Below are 19,641 nucleotides of genomic sequence, written 5' to 3'. Positions count from 1 at the left end.
GTATAGCATTTCTTAGCTTCTTCTCTGCCTTCGTGACCATCTCTACTTGAAAATAACCTGCCTCAACAGTTGATTTCCTGAATATTGAATACTGATTTTGTTATTGCTGTTTTCCAAAGGAGTAATGGATTTTGAATGTATGTTAGGTAAACACTGATTTCATGAGTATACAGACAGTCAACAACTTATATACAGTGGGAGATCCTCTTTTACAGAAGAAGAGAATGAAAAAGACAAAGCTGGTTTATGCCATGGAGGTCCGTATTTTTTCTCTTCTAAGAACCTACTTTCTTTTAGATTTCCCTTCCCCTGGATTTTCATTAATTTCATGAATGTACTTCTTAAGAATAAAAATGTCGGCAGACTCTGAATGGAGCAATTCCCTCAGCCCAGGAGAGATGATTTGTCTTATATGCTGAATTGTGTCCCCGTCCCTCATATATATGTTGAAATCCTAACTACTATACCTCAGAGTGTGACTATAATTGATTACAAGTTTTTAAAGAGGTAACTAAGCTAAAAATGAGGTCACTACAATGGGCCCTAATTCAGTCTGACTTGTGTCCTTTTAAGAAGAGGAGATCAGGACACAGATAAAGTAAGTCCAAGTGAAGACTCGGGGAGAAGACAGCCAAGGAGAGAGGTCTCGGAAGAAACCAATGCTGTCAACAACTTGATCTCAGACTTCCAGGTTACAGAACTGTCAGAAAATGCATTTCTGTTGTTTAAGCCACTCTGACAGTCTGTGACACTTTCTTATGGCAAACGAATACCATACATAAGAGTAAACCTTTGTGATTCCAGCACTCCCACAGTGCTTTGATCCAGAGCCTCTTAAAAGCAGTTCTGACACTTGCTAACATAATTATAAAGAACCTATAGACTTCTTGAATTCATTCAACAAACACTTATTGAGCTTGTTCTGTGCATCAGGTACTGAGCTAAATGCAAGGAAAAAAGAGGAACACTCAAGAAGCTCAAGGGTAAAATAAGACCCCAAACCATCCTCCAGAATTCACAGTCTTAAAAGTAGACAGGCATATAAGGAGTTAATTTCAATGTGCGGTCACTGTTGGTGAGACTGTAGTATGCACAGCGTGCCACAGGTGAGGACCAAGGGCTATGGGAACTTCACGGGAAGGCAGGAGGGGTATCAAATAGGATGCCATACTTAGTCTAAGTCTTTAGTAAAAAGTAAAAGTGTGCTAAGGAGATGAGGGGAGAGAGACATTTCAATGACAGGAGTACCACAGACAAAGGTAGGAAATAGGAAAGTGGGTGGAATGTCAGGTGATGGATGAGAAGGCCAGGATAATTGGAGTTAGGATGATATGCGGGAGGCTGGGAGGAGGGACTGAAAGATTAGGGTCAGACCACAAAGAGTTGGGTATGCCAAATTTGGATTTTAACCTGAAAGCAGTGGGAAGCCACCAGAGATTTTTGCAGTGAAAAGTCATGATCAGACTTGCTCCGAGCATGATCTCTCTGGTAGCCTGGAGAATGAAATGGTTTGGGGAAAAGGTGGGCTGCAGAAAGACTGGATGGCAGGGAGGATGATAAAGCCTTAACTGAAGCAGTGGTTTGGGGGTGCAGAAAGCAGTCCTGCTTTAGAAATACCGCAGGGGTCTGGAAGCTTGCTCTATGGGGATTTTAACACTTCAACTTCTATGTGTGCTAGTATGGGAAAGGTGTTTCCAACTGTAAGACACTAGATAGTATTTATTTTTTCTGTACCAGATGTATAAATAAATATAAATATCATTGCTTCCTTAAACATACAGACATTATCATCTTAATAAAACACACAATATATTATTTACTTTTTAAGACTATAATTCAAAAGAGCTAAATTTCCTTGTGTTTTGTTTAAATTTGAGGATAATCGCTCTTTAAAAACATACAGTGTAACTGGATACAGGTAAAAATGAGTATCTTATTTCATCATAGTATATCTGGTGCATTTGTGATTCTTCTAAGTTGGAATTGCTGGAAAGTGTTTATTTGAGGCACTAGAAAACTTTGGAAAATACACTTGCCTAGCTCTGAGTTTTCTATTACCTATTTTGAGTAGTTTACTCAGTCTCACTAGGGCTCAGTTTTCTTATTTATAAAATAATACTCTTCTATATTATTCTAATAATATTAATTCTATACAATTATTATTTAATATTAAAAGAATATAATTCTAATAATATTTTAAAATAAATTTCTTATTTCTAAAGAGATAAATTTCTTGATCCTTAAAATTCCTTCTGTCTAAAATCCCACGAAGCTTTTTCTCCCAGAAGAAATACTGCTCTTGAATCTTTAAAGGCAATTTTTACGTTTTAAAAAGGATACTTTAAAATTTGCCAGAAAATAGTTCTTGGAAAGTATATAAATCTTGTTAGATGTTTGGAAATTCATTAAAAAAAAATCTATCTGAAGCATTATGCACGATTAAAACATTACCATTCTTGGCACTCAGGGGAATGTACTTAAACCTCAGTAGGTTCAACTAAGTTTTAGAGTGAGTAACACAACGAACAAATGTACCTCTTGAAAGAAATATAAAGCTGAATAGGGTAAATACAACTGCAGGAAAATTAACAAGCCAGACGATTTCCTTTTCCCCTTCCTTGGGAAACCTGTATCTCTAAGGGGAAAAGGGCTCTTCTGGAAGAGAAAGGAGAGATTGGGGAGGGAAGTTTCTCTGATTTCTTTATGCCCTGCCTGCTGATCTGTCTGCTTTCCTCTCCAGTTCTCGCTGTCTGATAAGGAATTGATTCTTCCACTCCTCTCCCTCCCTCCCTTCCTCCCTCCCTCTCTCTTCCTTCGCCCTCAGTCACGGTACTGTCCTAGCAAGTGATGCTGTCGGAGACAGGAGACGGGCACGGAGGAGGCACCGCCGCCGCCGCCGCGGGGCGGGAGAGCGTTTCCCAGCACCCGCGCCCCGCTCGGCCCAGAGCTCCCTCCTCGCGGCCACGGGCGCGGCTGCTGCCCCCGCGGTTTGAAGGTGGGCGCCGGCGACCCGGCTTTGGCTCCCGCCTCTAACTGCTCGGTCTCCGGCTGCGCGGGTCTCTCTTCCTGCCTCCCCGCCCGGGGCCGCCCGGGGCCCGCTGGAGGTGGGGAAAGGGCGCCGCGGGGAGAACGCGCCTCGCCGGCGGTGGAGACCGAGGCCGGCGGCCGGCATCCCCGCGCTCGGACCGCGGCCGGAGCGATGTCCAGCAAGGTCAGGAAGTGCAAGGAGCAAGCGAGGGTGACCTTCCCCGCGCCGGAGGAGGAGGAGGAGCAGGAGGGTGAGGACGAAGGCGCGGAGCCGCAGCGCCGCCGGCGGGGCTGGAGGGGCGTCAACGGGGGGCTCGAGCCGCGCTCGGCGCCCCCGCAGCGGGGACCGCGCGCCTACTGCCCGCCGCCCTTCTCCCCGGGGCCCGACATGTGAGTATCCGGCTGGCCCGCGGCCCGCGCCTCGGGCGGGGGGCGGGCAGGCGCGCCCCTGGCCGCCCCGCGCTGTGCCCCGGACCCCCAAAGTCCACCCTCCGTGGCAGTCCTATTCGGGGCAACTCGGGTGGGCGGTAGACCTAGGCCGGGGTCTCGCCCCTCTGGGTCCTGCTCTGTGGAGGGACTCCGGGGACGCCCGAAGGCGTGGCCGGGGTCTCCGTCCCGGCTGGAGCGCACGGACCAGCCCCGCGGACGGAAACAACGGGCGCCAGACACGCTGCCCAGTAAGCAGACGCCCGCTCTCCTACAACCGAGGATGCGCGCATCGCCGCCGGTGGTCTGGGGGCCTCGCGGAAAGTGTTCCCTGGGGTCCCCGAACTGCCCCCGGGAGGTCAGAGAAGGGGACGGTGTGCTTAGGCCCCGGCGTTCAGCGTGGAGCCACCCCGGGAACCTGAGTCCCTTCCGACGCTCCTGGCCGTCGGGAGTGGGGAGAAAGGAGCGGACGGTGTGTGGGTGGAAGGTCTGTCTGCCCGGGCGCGGCTTTCCCCGACCGTCCATTCACAGCTGGGGCTAACCTGGAGCCGAAGCCCAGTGGGTCTCCCCCGGGAGAGTGAGCGCGGGCCGCCGCGGGAACCGCCGTAGATCTACTTGGTTGGCGTTCCCTGGCGGCTTAGGGTCAGTAGCTGTTCCTTTTTTTTAAAGGAAGGTAGAGGTCCGCGCTTTAACGAGTGAGTAAGAACAACTTTTCTTCATTTCCAAATCTTGGAAACAGCCTCTCTGAGACGCAGAGACGATGAAGAAGAAAGTAGTTAGTTTTATAGGGTGCATGCTCTCTTTCTTTTGTCACGTACCTTGGACGTGTCGCGGGGTTACTGTCTTTTTAGGAAGAACGCACAGATAGGTAGAGACCTTGGGGCCGGTCTTTGCGGGCGGCGCTAACCGCTTGGGCCGGGGAAGGGGGTTCTCCCGGGAAGGGACGGAGGTTCCGCAGCGCCCCCTGCTGCCCGCGAGCTGCACAGAGCTAGGGTGTGAAGCCTCTGCGGCGACCTCGACCCGGCAGGATAGTGCAAGGCTGAGCAGGTCTGGGTCCGCTCCTAGCTCGGCTGGACCGGCCTAATTAAAAAGAGAACTCAGTGGCTGGGAAAGGTTTCTGATTTTAAATGAACGACACATCCCAACGTGGCTTAGTTATTGCTGAAGATTACCTGGAGTGGAAATGGCCCAGGGAATGGACGGAAGGTAGGTCCTTTGAGATTAAAGCCCCGGCTAGCTCGCTTCCTCGTCTCCCCTAAGGTTTTAAGACATTGTCCATATTCCCTTTTGCCAGTTTGGTTTTTAGAACCCAACTCAATTTCTTGATTCTTACATTTTTTTTTCTTTTGTCTTAAATCCACACTAAATGGGACACCAGAGCGCGCTTGTCTGAGAAAGTAGGGCGAAGCAAAGATTACACTCTCTGCTTTTTGAAGCTTGAGGTCAATCACACAAAGCGCTGGGACAAATTCTAATGTAGACTTGCTGTCTAACTGGTAATAGAACATCTTTCCTGGCTATCTGCTGACTTTACATAACTCAACAGGTAAATGTTGTCGTATATTTACTTTGTAAAGCGGCTGAAAAGACTGTCATGTGAAGGAGATACCATTAATAAACGTTGCTTCTAAAGGTAGAGCCGCAAGCGCTTCATGTCTTTTCCAGGCCTGTCACTTGGTAATAGCAGAGACTAACTGGATATTTGTAGCAGAGATTAGCTGTTTATTCCAACTTTGAGTGGAATATGGCCACAGTTTAATAGCTCAGACAGTGAACACAGCCCCAGGATGAAATTGGAGGATACCCAGTCTATCAAAGACCCAGGGTCATTTTCAGTAGGCAGAATAGAACAGCCGAATTTAACAGTCAGAGGGATGCTGAGGGTAGAATCCTGCTTTTACCAAAAAGATTCCTTGACATAACCCTTTTGCTCATTTCACTGCTCCATGCTCCAGTATTCCATTTGGGAATTTTAAATAGACTGACTCGGGGGAATAGTGTCATCTGCTATATCACTAGCAAGAGGTTTTTTTTTTTTGTTTTTTAAATTATCCTTTGATAAAATTCTTGATGTAGCCACTGATTCAAGCCAAGACTTCCCTTTTCCCAATTGTTTGCAAACCTAGGAACAAGTAGTATACCGTTTGCATGATTAATTCAGCCTCAAAGTTTTTAAAAATATTTAATGAACTCCAAAAGCATTTGAAGTCAGTTCTTGTGAGTTTTAATCTGAAGACATTCCTTAAACATTTACATGTGCAAAGTTCAGACTAGGTACAGCAAGCCACAAAGATGAGTATGGCAACTTTACTGCACTCAAGGAGTTTAAAATCTCGTAAGGGAGAGGTGGAAATGAAGCTGGGCGTAAATAATTATGCTATTAGACTAGAATGAGTGCATAAATACATACATATGAGGAGAGAGCTCTGCAGAGTGAAGTGCCAAGAGGAAATGGATAACATAAGATTGTGGAGAAATCAAGAAAACCTTTTATGAGCCTGAAAAGGTAAATAAGATTGGAGGCAGAAAGAGAGTGGGCAGTTAATTCAAGCACCCCACCCCACTTCACCCCCTATTCCAAAGTGCCTGGCATGTCCAGGGAATGTTGAGGGAATATTAAGTTTTACTGGAACATAGATTATGTGTAAGACAGCAGTGAGATTTAGCTGGATGTATTAGTTTGGGACATTAATGTATAGGATCTTCTATATCATGGAGAGGCAATAGGGAGTCATTGATTGTTTCAGAGCAGCAAAGGTTTGATCCAAGTCATTCTGAGAAGGGGATGGATTGAAGTGGCAATTGGCAGAATGTGAGTAAATACCTTAGAAAACTACTGTGGCTTTCCAGGCTGAGATTAGGATCTGTGATAGTGTAGGACTGGTGGGATGGAATAGGGAGAGATAGGAAGGGGGGATACACAGAAAGAATCTATGGAAATTTGCCTATCCATGAGGGGTTTAAAGAGAAAGCAGGGTCAGAGGTGACTTTGTGATTTTGATGTAGATGACTAAGATCATGATGTCATTGTTGAAAAAAAAGAAACTAAATGATCTGACTTTTCAGATAATTTTCAAATACATGTCAAACAGGAAGAAAGGAATGTAAGTTTAAAGCTTGAGAGAATTTGAGAGTCTGCTGTCTGATGGGAATTGTTTTTAAGTTGTGTAAATTCATGATATTACCCAAGGAAGGAGTTCGAAGAGAGAAACAAAGGAAGGCTGAGTTAGTTTTCTGAGGGAAATTTCTTTGTTTAGAGGGGCAAAAAGAAAGAGTAGCAAGCAAAAGACACGGAAAAAGATGAAGCAGCAGGTGGTACAAAAGCGAGGCTGCCCAGAGAGAAGAATTTCAAGGGAAGAATAGTAAGGCAAAGTCCCTTTGTGGTCCACCTGAAACTATCACAGCTATTGTTAATCAGCTATATGCCAATATAAAATAAAAAGTTTAAAAATAAAATGAAAAGGTAAGAATTGACCCACAGTTGGCAAACACTTGGTAAATCAAGAGAGGAACTTGGTGGGAATTACCTAGTGGCCCAGTGGTTAGGATTTACTGTCAAGGGCCAGTGTTCGGTACCTGGTTGGGGAACAAGCTGAATAGCTTGGCCAAAAAAAAAAAAAAGAGAGAAACTTTCTGAGTCTACTTTTAGTAAGAAGACTCATCCCTTACACTGTAAAGTACATGCACAAAACCATTAGATTTCTCAGCAGTGTTATCTTGAAGAGAGAAGGCTTCTGCAAGAGAGGATTCTGGGGAATTCCCTGGTGGTCCAGTGGTTAGGACTCAGTGCTTTAGCTGCTGTGGCCCTAGTTAAATTCCTGGTCTGAGAACTAAGATCTCGCAAGCAGCTAGGCCAAAAAAAAAAAAAAAAAAAACCAGCAATGAACATACTTTAAAAAAAAAGAAGAAAAGATTCTGTTTGGTTTTTCTTGGAAGACATGCTGTCAAAAATTTGTCATAATAAAAGCTGTAATTTGTATTTATGTAATACCTCATGCTGTTATTTATATGAATTAACTTGAATCACACCTCTTTAAAGCAGGTTTTATCATTTGGCAAATGAGGAAACTGATACATAGTGAAGTCAAGTCAGTTTCTAAAGATTAATTGGTAAATCAATAACAGAGCTTCTGTATTCTATAGAGTATTATTAACTATAGTCCCCACATTCTACATAAGATCTCTAGGCTTATTCATCCTACATAACTGAAACTTTGTACACTTTGACCAACATCTCCCCAGTTTTCCCACCTTCCAGCCCTTGGTAACTATGGTTCTACTCTCTGCTTCTATGTATTTGACTTTTTAAGATTCCACATATAAGTGAGATCATGCAGTTTTATTTTTTTTCCCTGTGCCTGGCTTATTTCACTTAGCCTAATGTCTTCCAGATTCATCCATGTCACAAATTGCAGTATCTCCTTTGTTGAGGTGAAATAATACTGCATTGCATACATATATACCACAGTTTCTTTTTCCATTCATAGTCTGTGACACTCTGTGTCCGTATTTTGGCTGTTTGCTAAGAGGGTAGATTTCAGGGTTTCTCATTAATACACACCCCAAAGATAACTGTGTGAGGAGCTAGATATGTTCATTACCTTGCCTGTAGTAAACACAGAGGTTAAGAGCACCAACCCCCACCCCCTGCCGCCACAGTCTGAAATCCACATATAACTTTTGACTCCCCCTGAAACTTACTATAGTCTACTCTTGACCAGAGCCTGGCAGATAACAAAGACATTGTTTATGTGTACAAAATACACATATTTTCTATGTTTTTTATTATACAATTGTATTCTTCAATAGGTGCTGCAGTGGTAAAGAATCTGCCTGACAATGCAGGAGATGTGAGTTCGATCCCTGGGTCAGGAAGATCCCCTGGAGAAGGAAATGGCTAGCCCACTCTAGATTTCTTGCCTGACAAATTCCATGGACAGAGGAGTCTGGAGGGCTTCAGTCCACGGGGTCACCAAAGTTGGACATGAGGGACTCACTGAGCACACACAGGCACTCATTCTTCAGGAGAATGAGTTAGAGCAAGAAGATGTTATCAAGAAAGAGCCTATTATGCCGAGTGAAATAAATCAGAGAAAGACTAATATTGTATGTTAATGCTCATATATGGAATCTATTAATAGAAAGATGGTACCGATAAACCTCCTTGCAGGACAGCAATGGAGACACAGACATAGAGAACAGACTTGTGGACACAGGCAGGAAAGGAAGGGGGGGACGAATCGAGAGAGTAGCATTGAAACATATATGTTACCACGTGGAAAATTAGATAGCCAGTGGAAATGTACTGTATGATCCAGGGAGCTCAAATCTGATGCTTTGTGGTAACCTAGAGAGTTGAGATGGGGTTGGAGGTGGGAGGAAGGTTCAAGAGGAAGGGGACATATGTATATCTGTGGCTGATTCATGTTGTTATGTGGCAGAAACAAACGCAAAATTATAAAGCAATTATACTTCAATTAAAAATAAATTAATTTTTTTAAAAAAGCATAAGGAAAATTTACATTTACAGTATTGCACTATATGTATTGACACCATGCTTGTGTTGTCTGTTTACAAAATTAACCATCTATCAGTACCTACAAGTGTTGTCTTATACAAAATACTGTAGACGTTCTATGTATTACTAACACTGGATATCAAAAATGAATAAATAATGTGAAAAAAATTCATGTTTATTTGCAGGTGTAATGATTCCTGCATTGATAACAAAGAAGCAGCAATGTGATTGCTTTTAGGGTAGCCTGATGTAATTGATACAGCTGCTTCACAGTAGCTCAGCCTATTGGCTAAAGAATGAACCATTGCAAACATTTTATGGCATACAATATCACTGTGACATCTTCATGATACAGTATTGGAAACATGATTTGTTTATTTATTTATTTATTTTTTTTATTTTTTTTTTTTAAAACCACTTAACTGATGATAGGCTGCTGCAGTTTCTCCAACTGGAAGAGAGGAAGGGAGAGAGACAGGGGCATACTATATGATAATGTAATTCTTTGAAAGCAGAGTTATAAAGCAGTAACAAAACTAACATTATTTTTATTAAATATATTTAAAGTATATAATTATTTAAGCATATGATAATTAAATGTCACTCACCTTATGCCTACTTAAGGGATAGACTAGTATTTACATACATCGTATGCTTTCATGACATACCTAACTTTTTCTTAGTTTTTTCAGTATTTCCAAGCTACAGAGTTCAGAAGTTTTCTTTTTTCAAATTGTCACAAATCTCCAAATCGTTTTCCAATATACTTAAAAAAAAATATGTGTACAAATGGACCTGCACAGTTCAAACCTATGTTGTTCAAGGGTCCACTGTGTATGTATATCAAATCCTATTATTATACACCATAAATGTATGCAATTTTTATTTTGAAAATTATATAAAATAAAGCTACAGAGTGATTAGAAGATTTAAAAAATACCAGAGTGTCTGATGCTCAGCTTTGATAGAAAATCTGAAGATGATCACACAATGCCTTGTAACTCAGATTATTTACTTGAATGTTAGTTTCTGTGGTGCTGGCCCATGACAGTCTTTCAACCTAGGCTTAGCTTGGCTGTCACTGGAGAATCTCCAGAGGAATTCCAGAGGAATTTGGACTTTAAGGACTAAAGTCAGACTAGCATTGTTAAGGAAGAGCCAGGTTTCTCTTTAGTTATAATTGTCAAGAATAGCACAGCACGGCATTAGATTTGTTCAGTCGCTTAGTCGTGTCCGACTCTTTGTGACCCCATGGGCTGCAGCACGCCAGGCTTCCCTGTCCTTCACCATCTCCTGGAGCTTGCTCAAACTCATGTCCATTGAGTCAGTGATGCCATCCAACCATCTCAGATTCTCTGTGGTCCCCATCTCCTGCCTTTAATCTTTCCCAGCATCAGCGTCTTTTCCGGGGAGTTGGCTCCTTGCATCAGGTAGCCTAAGTATTGGAGCTTCAGCTTCAAGCAGTAGTCCTTCCAATGAATGTTAGACTTGAGACCTTTAATAATCTGAAATTTTGAGTTGTATTTTTAGTTTGTCCCATAGAGCAGTAATTTCACTATATACAATATAGAGTCATTTCGCTGGTTTGTTGTAAATTATTTTTTCTTGCTTGCTTACTTCACTTCAGACGTGTCAGACTCTTTGCGACCCTATGGACTGCCAGCCAGGCTCCTCTGTCCATGGGATTCTGCAGGCAAAAAAACTGGACTGGTTGCCATTTCCTTCTCCAGGGTATCTTCCTGACCCAGGGATCAAACTCCCCTCTCTTGTATCTCCACTAGCGCCACCTGGGAAGTCCAAAATTATTTTTGTATAATATCAAAGTAATGCATGAATACAGTTTTAAAACTTAATGCCTAAAAAAAAAAAGGCTTATAATATCAACAGCAAGCCCATGACAATTCCCTGTTTTTTTTTCCTTTTTTCTTCCTGTCCCCTCCATTTCATTACACTTAAAACTCCTTCAAGGATCGCATGCTTGTATTCATGTGTTTTAGATAGCATCATTATTCTCAGGTGAACATTTCACTCACTTATAACTTTTATTCTCCCCCATCCTCCCATCACATGATTTATCACAATCTGTGGTTAATAATTCATTATGATGATCATGTAATTATTATTCACTGCAGAGTCAAGTAGTATAGTATAATTGCATTTCTTTTCTTTTATAATTAGTTGTCTTTCTTGGCATATTTTGTCTATCTTGTTCTTTCCTTTTCAGCGAAATCCTTTAGTTTCTGTGTGTTTTTTCTGGAGACATCCCTTCTAAAACCCTCTGACTTGGTTTGTCATTTTTAATTCTTTTTTTATTCTTCAGGAAGCTTTTAGATTGAGCTATTCGTTAGTGTTGTTCTGAAATGTCTAAACGATGCCTTGATATGAGTCTTTTTTAATTCAGTGAATGCTTCATTGATAAACCCTTTCAGTATTTGGATATTATGCCCTTCGGTTTGGAGAGGTTTTCTTGTATTATTCCTTTTATTATTCCTATGCACTATTTTCATATTTCTTCCTTCTTTCTGGAATTTCTGTTATTTGGATTTTGGATCTCCTGGACTGATCCCCTAGTTTTTGTATCTCTTCTACGATTTTTTCTAGCAATTGTCTTTTCTGTTCTTTCTGAGATATTTCCTTGACTATATTTCCCAACTTTCACTGAGTTTTTTTCCCCATTTTATCTATTATATTTTTAATCTCTAAGAGCTCTTTTTGTCTAATGAGTATTTCTTTGTTATAGCTTTCTGTCTTATTTCAGAGATGAAATATTTCTTTTTTTTTAATTTTTCAAGGGAAAAAGGATTGGGAGATAATAAACCTGGCTGTTAATATTCTAGAACTGGCCGGGGATCTCCCTCCCTGTTCTTAGGTTCCTAGCCTCCCCTGGGCCTGGTATCTCCACATTTAGAGAATCTCTGCTACTATTTCTCCAGAGATTTGGTATCTTATATTTCTTATAGGGATGTGGGAGGATTGTCACTTGATCATATCAGTTGGAGGTCAGCGATCTAGGGGGAGGGTTACTACACACCGCTTACACAAAATTTTAGCTCATTCCTCCATTTTAGGCTCCTGCCTTGTCTCTTGTGGGATTTCTTTTGCCTTTAATTTCCTAGTCTTTTCTGGTATTGACTGGACCGGCTTGCTTTTTGTTACAAGCACTCTGGTTGCACCTTCCTTCTCTCTGTCAAATCACTCACCATTTTTCCAACTTATCTCTTTTTCATATATTGTAGTACTTCTGATTTCATGGAAGATGAAATTTGTGTTTTTTGTTCTCTGTGTTGTTTAGGGGGGGTAATTTTCAAGAGGTGAAGGGGTGAAGAAGGCCTTTATTCCATCATCTTGAAAGCAAACATCCCTACCGTTGTGTTTTAGGTATTCATTTTAAGCCTAAGTGAAGACAGAATTATTAACAGGTCCAAGATTGAAGAAGGAAGATTAATAAATTTTTAAGACTAATTATGACTGATCTTGTTAGACTAATGGAGTAAACAGTAATCTTTATAGTGTGATCTGTCAGTCATCTGAAGTGCCCCACCTGAAATCACCTTAGAACCACACTCCCCAAATTTAACCGATGTACAGTGTTTTGGAGAAGAAAAGAATGTCTGAGTCGAAAAGGACTTCATCTAGTCGGGTATCTTCTTAAACAAGTTGAAAAACTGAAACTGGAGGTCAACATTGAATTCACGGCAGTCCCAGGCCTTCTGAAATCTCCAGTTCCCTTCGCTGTTTTGTTTACACTGTGGGCTTGGGTTAAGCATTTCTGTCTTCCTCAGAGAAATTTGAGAGGCATTTACTCCTAGGAGGAGCAGCCCAGAAAATTAAGTATTAACTCATTTATGAGATTCAATTAATTCATCATTTCAATTTGACTACTGATGGCAGACCAACTGGAGAAAGTTTGTAAGCTCAGCAGGAGAATTTAGAACGGGGCAGGGGCAGAGAGAGAGGAGATAAGAATGTCTCAAGGAACAGTTGACCCCCTGCCAAATGTCACTGATAGGGTTCTCTTTTCTTAACATCTAGGAGGTGAAAGGATCCTGGACATCATCTGAAGACTAGGTTAGAACTTCAGGAGTTTTTCATTACTGTGCTAGGGTAGCAGATGTCTGTCTATTCATGTTTTCTCCTTGTAAAACTTCACAGGAAATGTAATGGGAGGAAAACTGCTTTTGCAGAGCTCTCTGCTCTCCATAGGAAGGAATGCTTTCAACTTCCTGGCTCACGGGTGAGGTTGCCCTCATCAGGCAGTCAACACCACAGCGTCAGTCTGGCAGGGGAGCCAGATGAATGGCCTATGGAGGGTGTACAAAGAGGAATCTGGCCCCAGACAAAAGGTCCGGAGTTGGGAACTAGGGCTGCCGACTTAACACTTAACGTATAAGGGGCTCAGAAGTGACTTTATGAGATTAATTAGGATTGTTATAGCATTTTTTTTTTTTAATTTAGCATCTAGGTTGGGGATATTTGTCTACACTTATCTAGTCAAAAAAAGTCCCTGTTCAAAAGAAAACTCCCTTTTCTTTGCACTATTCAAATAATTGGTGACAGTATGAATTTAGTCCTAGAATAAACCTTTTTTAAAAAATGAGGATTAAATGTCCACAGGTACACGACCTGTGAAGGAAAGAGCATGACAGTACTAAATATTTTACACCAGTTTTGCATTTCTGTATACATTTTGTCAAATAGGACTGATGTATATGGATTTTCTGTTGAAAACTAGATCTCAGGGTGATGAGATGGGAGCAAAAATCTAAAAACCTCAGACTTTTGACTTCGGATATGGATGATAATGGTGGAAAACAAGATCTTTTTGCTTTTAATAACATTAGAGGTTTATATATATATAATTGATAGTGACTGATATAAATAGACAAATATGAACTTCCCTTGGGTCAGGAGAGGTTTTTTATTTTATTATTGAGTTCATTATTGTCTCAATTCTTGTTCAGTTATAGACTGAATTTGTATTTCACGTCTAATTTCATTGTCACTGATCTTCCTGAAATAATAAAAATTTGTCTTCGAAAATATTGAGTTTTATGAATGAGTTTGGTTTTGAAGATAAGCTTAATTATTAACTATAAGAGCTCACTAATTCTAAGATGTATCCTCTGTTTGCCCTCAGATTATCCTGACAAAACAACTTTATGTAAGATTGAAATCAAGAGCTATAAGATTCATCAGTTACTTTTTGCAGTGTAATTAAGAATTAAGTGCGATTAAGCAGAAATCTGCTTTTAAAGAAGAATGATTGTTTATGTTACTTTAATTCCTGAGAATTAGTTTATGTTAAAGTTTTCGCAGTGTTCTTTTTTATAGAAGAATTACTCCAAATTCCCCTCCACCACTGCTTCCACACATTATTTCATGTGAAGGGTATTCTTTAATCTGAAGAGTGTCCGCTTTCAAAGCCTTCAGTCTTAAATACTGATTTAAGCACACATATATCTATGTCTCCAACAGATAGATATTCATTAGTCACGTACTAACAGCCAGGCCTACAGAAATACAGGTTTTTCTCCTGAAGCATTAACATGTTACAGTTATTGTTGAGGAGACTGGCATGAAAGCAAACAATCATAAAGCAACTCAATAGTCAGTTCAGTGGAGTTACACACAAAATGTGGTTCCTGGAAACAGAAACATCTACTTTCTAGAAGGCATTTACTTGAATGTTTTGGGGGGCACATATGTTTAAGAAGAATCACCAAGAACTCTTGTAGGCAGTGGTTAGGGGTCCTTACCTCTGCTCCCAGCGGACCATTGGAGGGAACAACACATTCTTAAATGGTTTTTTGCTTTTCTGGTCTCAGCTGCTCAAGTGTCAGTGACCCTTGAGAGGACAGGGAGCTTTCCTGAGAGGACAGAGAAAGTGATGAAGAGCAGAGATGGGAGCTTCCCTCCAACAAAGCTTCTTGTCTCGGACTTAGTCCCTAGGACATGTACCAAAATTAGCAGATGTCTAATAGATTTATTAAAATGATACATGGAGAATTCTGAAGATAACACTGGCCAACAGAAACTCTCAGGGATTAATTACAGTGGAGACTCAAATATCTCTCCCGACCTGTAAGTGCTGGAATCTCCACATGTTAACTGTTTTCTGGGGTGGGAACCCTTAGACTTGGAAGTGATGCTTTCCTATTTCTGAAATGGAGTGCCTCATCTTGCTTCCGGGACGACGTGCTGTTGAGCGCCCTTGGTGGCGGTAGATGCAGGCTGAGGAGGAGGCGGTGTGGGACCCGGCAGCAGCCGCAGCGCTGTCCCCCGCACGAGACGCTCGAGCCGACTGGGCCCCTTCCCTCCAGCCTTGCACGCTGGTGCTCTTGGGGCTTCTCAAGTTCAGAGCGTCCCCCCCACTCTACTTCTTCGCCTCCTCAATACACAGAGTAAGAGATTTTCCAAACGTTTTGTTTTTGATGACATTATCGAGGCTGTCAGATGCCCTTTCCTTTTTCCAGACACACTCACGTGTAGGCACAGAGTGTAGCTCTCCGGTGTCTCCAGGGGCAGTTGCATTGACCGACAGGTGGCGTGTGCCAGGGGGACTGTGCGGTGTGTCTATAATTTTAACTTTTCATCTCTGACTGTCTTGTCATTAGTGCCTGCTGCTTCCCACCTTCATTACTACTTCCAATTATCACCATCCCCAATACGAGAACTACCATGGTGGTTGCTCTCTAACACCTGTCCCCCCTCCTCTGTGCTCTTCTCACTACTTATCTTCCAAGGCTCCTTCTACTATTTTTTTTTTGCCCTTCACAGAAGGACAGACTGGAACCTAGCCGGTGGGCACCTTCTGCTTCTTTAGTGTGGTGAACGAAATAGTTAAAGCAATTTGACTGTTATTCTTACTGCTTTAGCTCACACTGGTGATGGGGTTTACTTTGCTAGATGGATTGAGTAGCTGGTTAATTCTTAACATCATTTAAATAAAAGATTTGAGGTGACTTCTTTACTAGTGTTCATTTGTTGCTGAGTGCTAAAGAATTTGTGATTCAATCCAAAGAGCCATTTTAGAAACTGTTTTCATAGAACCAAAGTTTTCCAGCACACAAGCTAAACACATATTTTTCTAAGAATTTTTTTGGGGGGGATGTAGAGAAGGCAATGACACCCCACTCCAGTACTCATGCCTTGGAAAATCCCATGGACAGAGGAGCCTGGTAGGCTGCAGTCCATGGGGTTGCTAAGAGTCGGACATGACTGAGCGACTTCACTTTCACTCTTCACTTTCATGCATTGGAGAAGGAAAAGGCAACCCACTCCAGTGTTCTTGCCTGGAGAATCCCAGGGATAGGGGAGCCTTGGTGGGCTGCCGTCTATGGGGTCGCACAGAGTCGGACATGACTGAAGCGACTTAGCAGCAGCAGCAGCAGACCGTTTTTAAAATCTTTATTGAATTTGTTACATTATTGTTTCTGGTTTTTATGGGTTTGGGGGGTGCAGAGGGTTAGGCCACAAGGCACGTGGGATCTTAACTCCATGACCAGAGATCAAACCCACACCCCTTGCTTTGGAAGGCAAAGTCTTAACCATTGGACCGCCGGGGAAGTTCTTAAACATGCATTAATAGTGTTATTTTGATTTGCAACTTGTTATTCATTTTTCTTGTTCCCTAGAGACAGCATGGTAAAGTAGAGAAACACTACTGAGGGAGCCTCTGAACTCTCACTTCTCTTTCTTTCAGCGACCTTAAGGAAGCTAATGTTCTGAGTAAGTCACTTTATCTGTAGAATTAGCATCAGCTGACAAGTATTTTTGAACATATAATGCGCTATATCAGGCACTATGGAGGTGGCTAAGAAGTGTGAAAAATTAGGAAGTATAGGGCATTTATTCTCAATCAAACTTAGGGGACATGAATATCACAGGAGACAAAATCAAGGAGTGGTGGGGGGGAAGTATAGGTTTATGGGCAGATTAGCAGTAATACAAAAGGTCAGACTGAAATGGTCCAGAATAGTTTCAGAAAGGTTCCAGAGTGAACAGAAGATTGCAGGTCTTCTAGTTATTAATCCTGTGAAGTTTTACCCTCTGTTTTCAGAGGTGTGATGCAAGCTGGACCACAGAAGGTAGGAGGGATTTGAATTGATGAAGGGCCAAAATAAGAGTATGCCCAGGATGGAAACAAAAGGAACACCCCAGAGGCAAGTGTAGCAGGAACAAGGCAGCCGAATGACTTGGATGGGCATGTAGTGACATGTAGCCCGCAGAACAGGCCTTTCCCCTGAGCGTCCCACCTGCTGACAAGGGGAGAAAGAAGGTGACCGGATGTTCAATCTATGGGTTAAATTAGTTTTTCAAACTCTGTTTTGTTTTTTGCTTGCTAACAGACACGTATTCTCATTCAACAAGTGAATGAAACAATCAGTAAATTAAGCAGTTAATTAAGCAATTATGTAAGTTAATAAGAAGGGAGGGCATGCCCTACATTATCACAGGGATGTAGTCAACTAGGACAGTGTCTTCCTGGGCCGTGAGCTGGTGTCTAAGGGACCTTTGCTTATGGATTCCTCCCTGCGATCTCCTTGCGGTCTCTTTCTGGTCCGCATGACCATCCCTGCTTCAGGGCACTCAGGAGAGATGCTGTGAGGCCAGTTTCATTCATCTTAGTTTGATTCTATAAGTTTGTTTACTTGGGTAAGATTGCTCATGTTCTTGGTAGAACGCTTTACCTCCTGAGCTACCGGAGAAGCCTTTGCTCATGTTCTTGGAAAGCTGCTCCTTCCCCTGCTCTTCTCAGTAGCATCTGGCCTTTGGGGAAGGGGAGTTTATGTGTCCCTTGGAGGGGCGAAAGGGTGGGATTCTCTGACTCTTTTGGTCTCTAGGCATTGTTCATTATCTGTTCGGGTGCTGCTTTATCAGTGGCAGTGACTTGATCTTGGCTGACTTGCCTTTGCCACCCGGATGTGCCCTCTGGCGTGTGTGGTTTCAGCTCAGCTCCTGGGGCTACAGAGCTCTCATAACCGCTGCAACATCGTCTCACAGTACCAGCGGTCATCTCTAGTCTTGGTGCAGGCTCCCTGGCTGTCAGTGCAGCGTCCACACTACATGGGAGCTGAGGGTGGCTCGAGAAAGCCCAAACCATGCCCTGCGTAACCAGGCAGGACTGTTCTGATCTCCAGATCAAACCAGCGGGTCAAGAATCCCCCCCACCCTCAGGGGTTCCTCACTTATTGGATCCACACCTTGGCTCTGACTTCCTTTCTGTTATTTCTTTCTCTCCCAGGAGAGTAAGCATCGTGGCTTTACTGTTAAAAGTGGGAGATCTACCCTGTCTACATGATGAGAGCAGTCAGGGATCAGGTTCTGTCAGAATTCATTAGAGACTTAAAGGAACTAAGCAAATCCTTGCTCAAGACAATTTCCCCTTTCGCAGATTCTGCTTGCAAAATCCCATTTTTCTTGCAAAAAAACCCCAAGACTTAAACATAACCTTACTCCCTCTATGTGCACTCCTCCTCTAAAGTTTATCTTATTTTCCCCTAAATCCACCCAACTCCATTCTCCACCTTTTACCTCCAAGGCTGAAGCAAGATGTCCCAAGTTAACCAGGGCCAAGATCTTTAAAAAGATCTTGCAAAAGAGAAAAGCTCCTTGCTAATTTTTCAAAAAATATCCTTGATGGTATAGGAATACCATTGATAGAACCAAAATAAGCAGAATAATATGCTTACTACCCTTGATAGTACAGAAATAAGCAATGTAATGTGTTTGTAGGACAGTGAAGAATGAATCTGAGGAGCAAGGAAAAGAAGGTCGGTTAGGGAGAGTGGGGCAGGCTGTCAACATCCTGGAAAAACCAGGTGGAGGACCTCGTTTGTTTTTATGTTTTGTTTTTAAGAGAAGTGTGATGGTAAAAGCAGAACTGAAGCAGCACCAGCTGCTGGGGGTGCCTGTGGGGTACAAAGAGGCAATCAGAAGCAGCAGGAGAGAGAGAACAGGAGTCAGACAGCCCTAGGTTGGATCCCAGTCTTTGATTTACTCTCTGTATTACCTTGGCCAATTTCTTTTGAACCCAATTTCTTTTGAACTCTTTAATAAGTTTTCTTATTTATGAAACAGGGAAAAATAATACCTGCTTCATAGCAATGTTCGGAGAAGTAAAGATGATAGTGCATGAAAAGCACGCACATACACCAGATACTCAGTAAGGTTTAGTCGCCTTCTCTCATGCCATCTCTGCTGGAAAGCTGTTGTAATTAACCATCCATGATGCGCTTAAGATCTAGAGGCTAATGTTGGCAATGAGAACTGGAAGGAAGGATCTGGTACAGGAAGAGCAGATTTTAAGTGGTAATAAAGGACAGAGAATCTACATGAACGTAAGGCAAATATTGTCCCTTACCTGGCACTGCTCAAACATGTTATTCCAACTTGGCTTTTAGTGGGACTAGTGTGACAAGTGTTTACAGGCCTCCTCGTCTGGGGTCACTGATCCAGGATAGCTCTGTTGTTTTTATACTGGAAGTTTCCAACCTTCAGTGTGTATAGGAATCGCAAAGGATGCTCATTTAATATACATATTCCAACCTCCCCCCATATTGCAGGGCCCCAGCCCTGAGAGATTCTGATTTAGTTCATCTTGAATGGGATCCAGAAATCTGAATTTTAATAGGTACTCCAAGTAATCTTAGGCAGGTGGGCTTCCCGTC

General features: G+C 42.4%; 1 protein-coding gene across 4 annotated transcripts in view; it reads left to right on the top strand.

Moving 5' to 3' along the window:
* Positions 1-2,858: 2,858 nt before the first annotated feature.
* Positions 2,859-19,641, top strand: part of TRPC3 (transient receptor potential cation channel subfamily C member 3) — a 71,324-nt gene continuing 54,541 nt past the window's right edge. For 2 of the 4 annotated variants that reach the window (XM_043902334.1, XM_043902332.1), the window contains exon 1: positions 2,860-3,417. In XM_043902334.1, the coding sequence (XP_043758269.1) occupies positions 3,200-3,417 (218 nt within the window). In that variant the 5' untranslated portion in view covers positions 2,860-3,199. Of the gene's footprint in view, positions 3,418-4,504; positions 4,660-19,641 lie in introns of those variants that run through there. The other 2 variants (XM_043902333.1, XM_043902335.1) reach the window with 2 other exon arrangements.

Source organism: Cervus elaphus, chromosome 5 (genome assembly GCF_910594005.1).
Source record: "Cervus elaphus chromosome 5, mCerEla1.1, whole genome shotgun sequence".
NCBI classification, from domain to species: Eukaryota; Metazoa; Chordata; class Mammalia; order Artiodactyla; family Cervidae; genus Cervus; species Cervus elaphus.
This window is presented reverse-complemented; position numbering and strand designations above follow the sequence as displayed.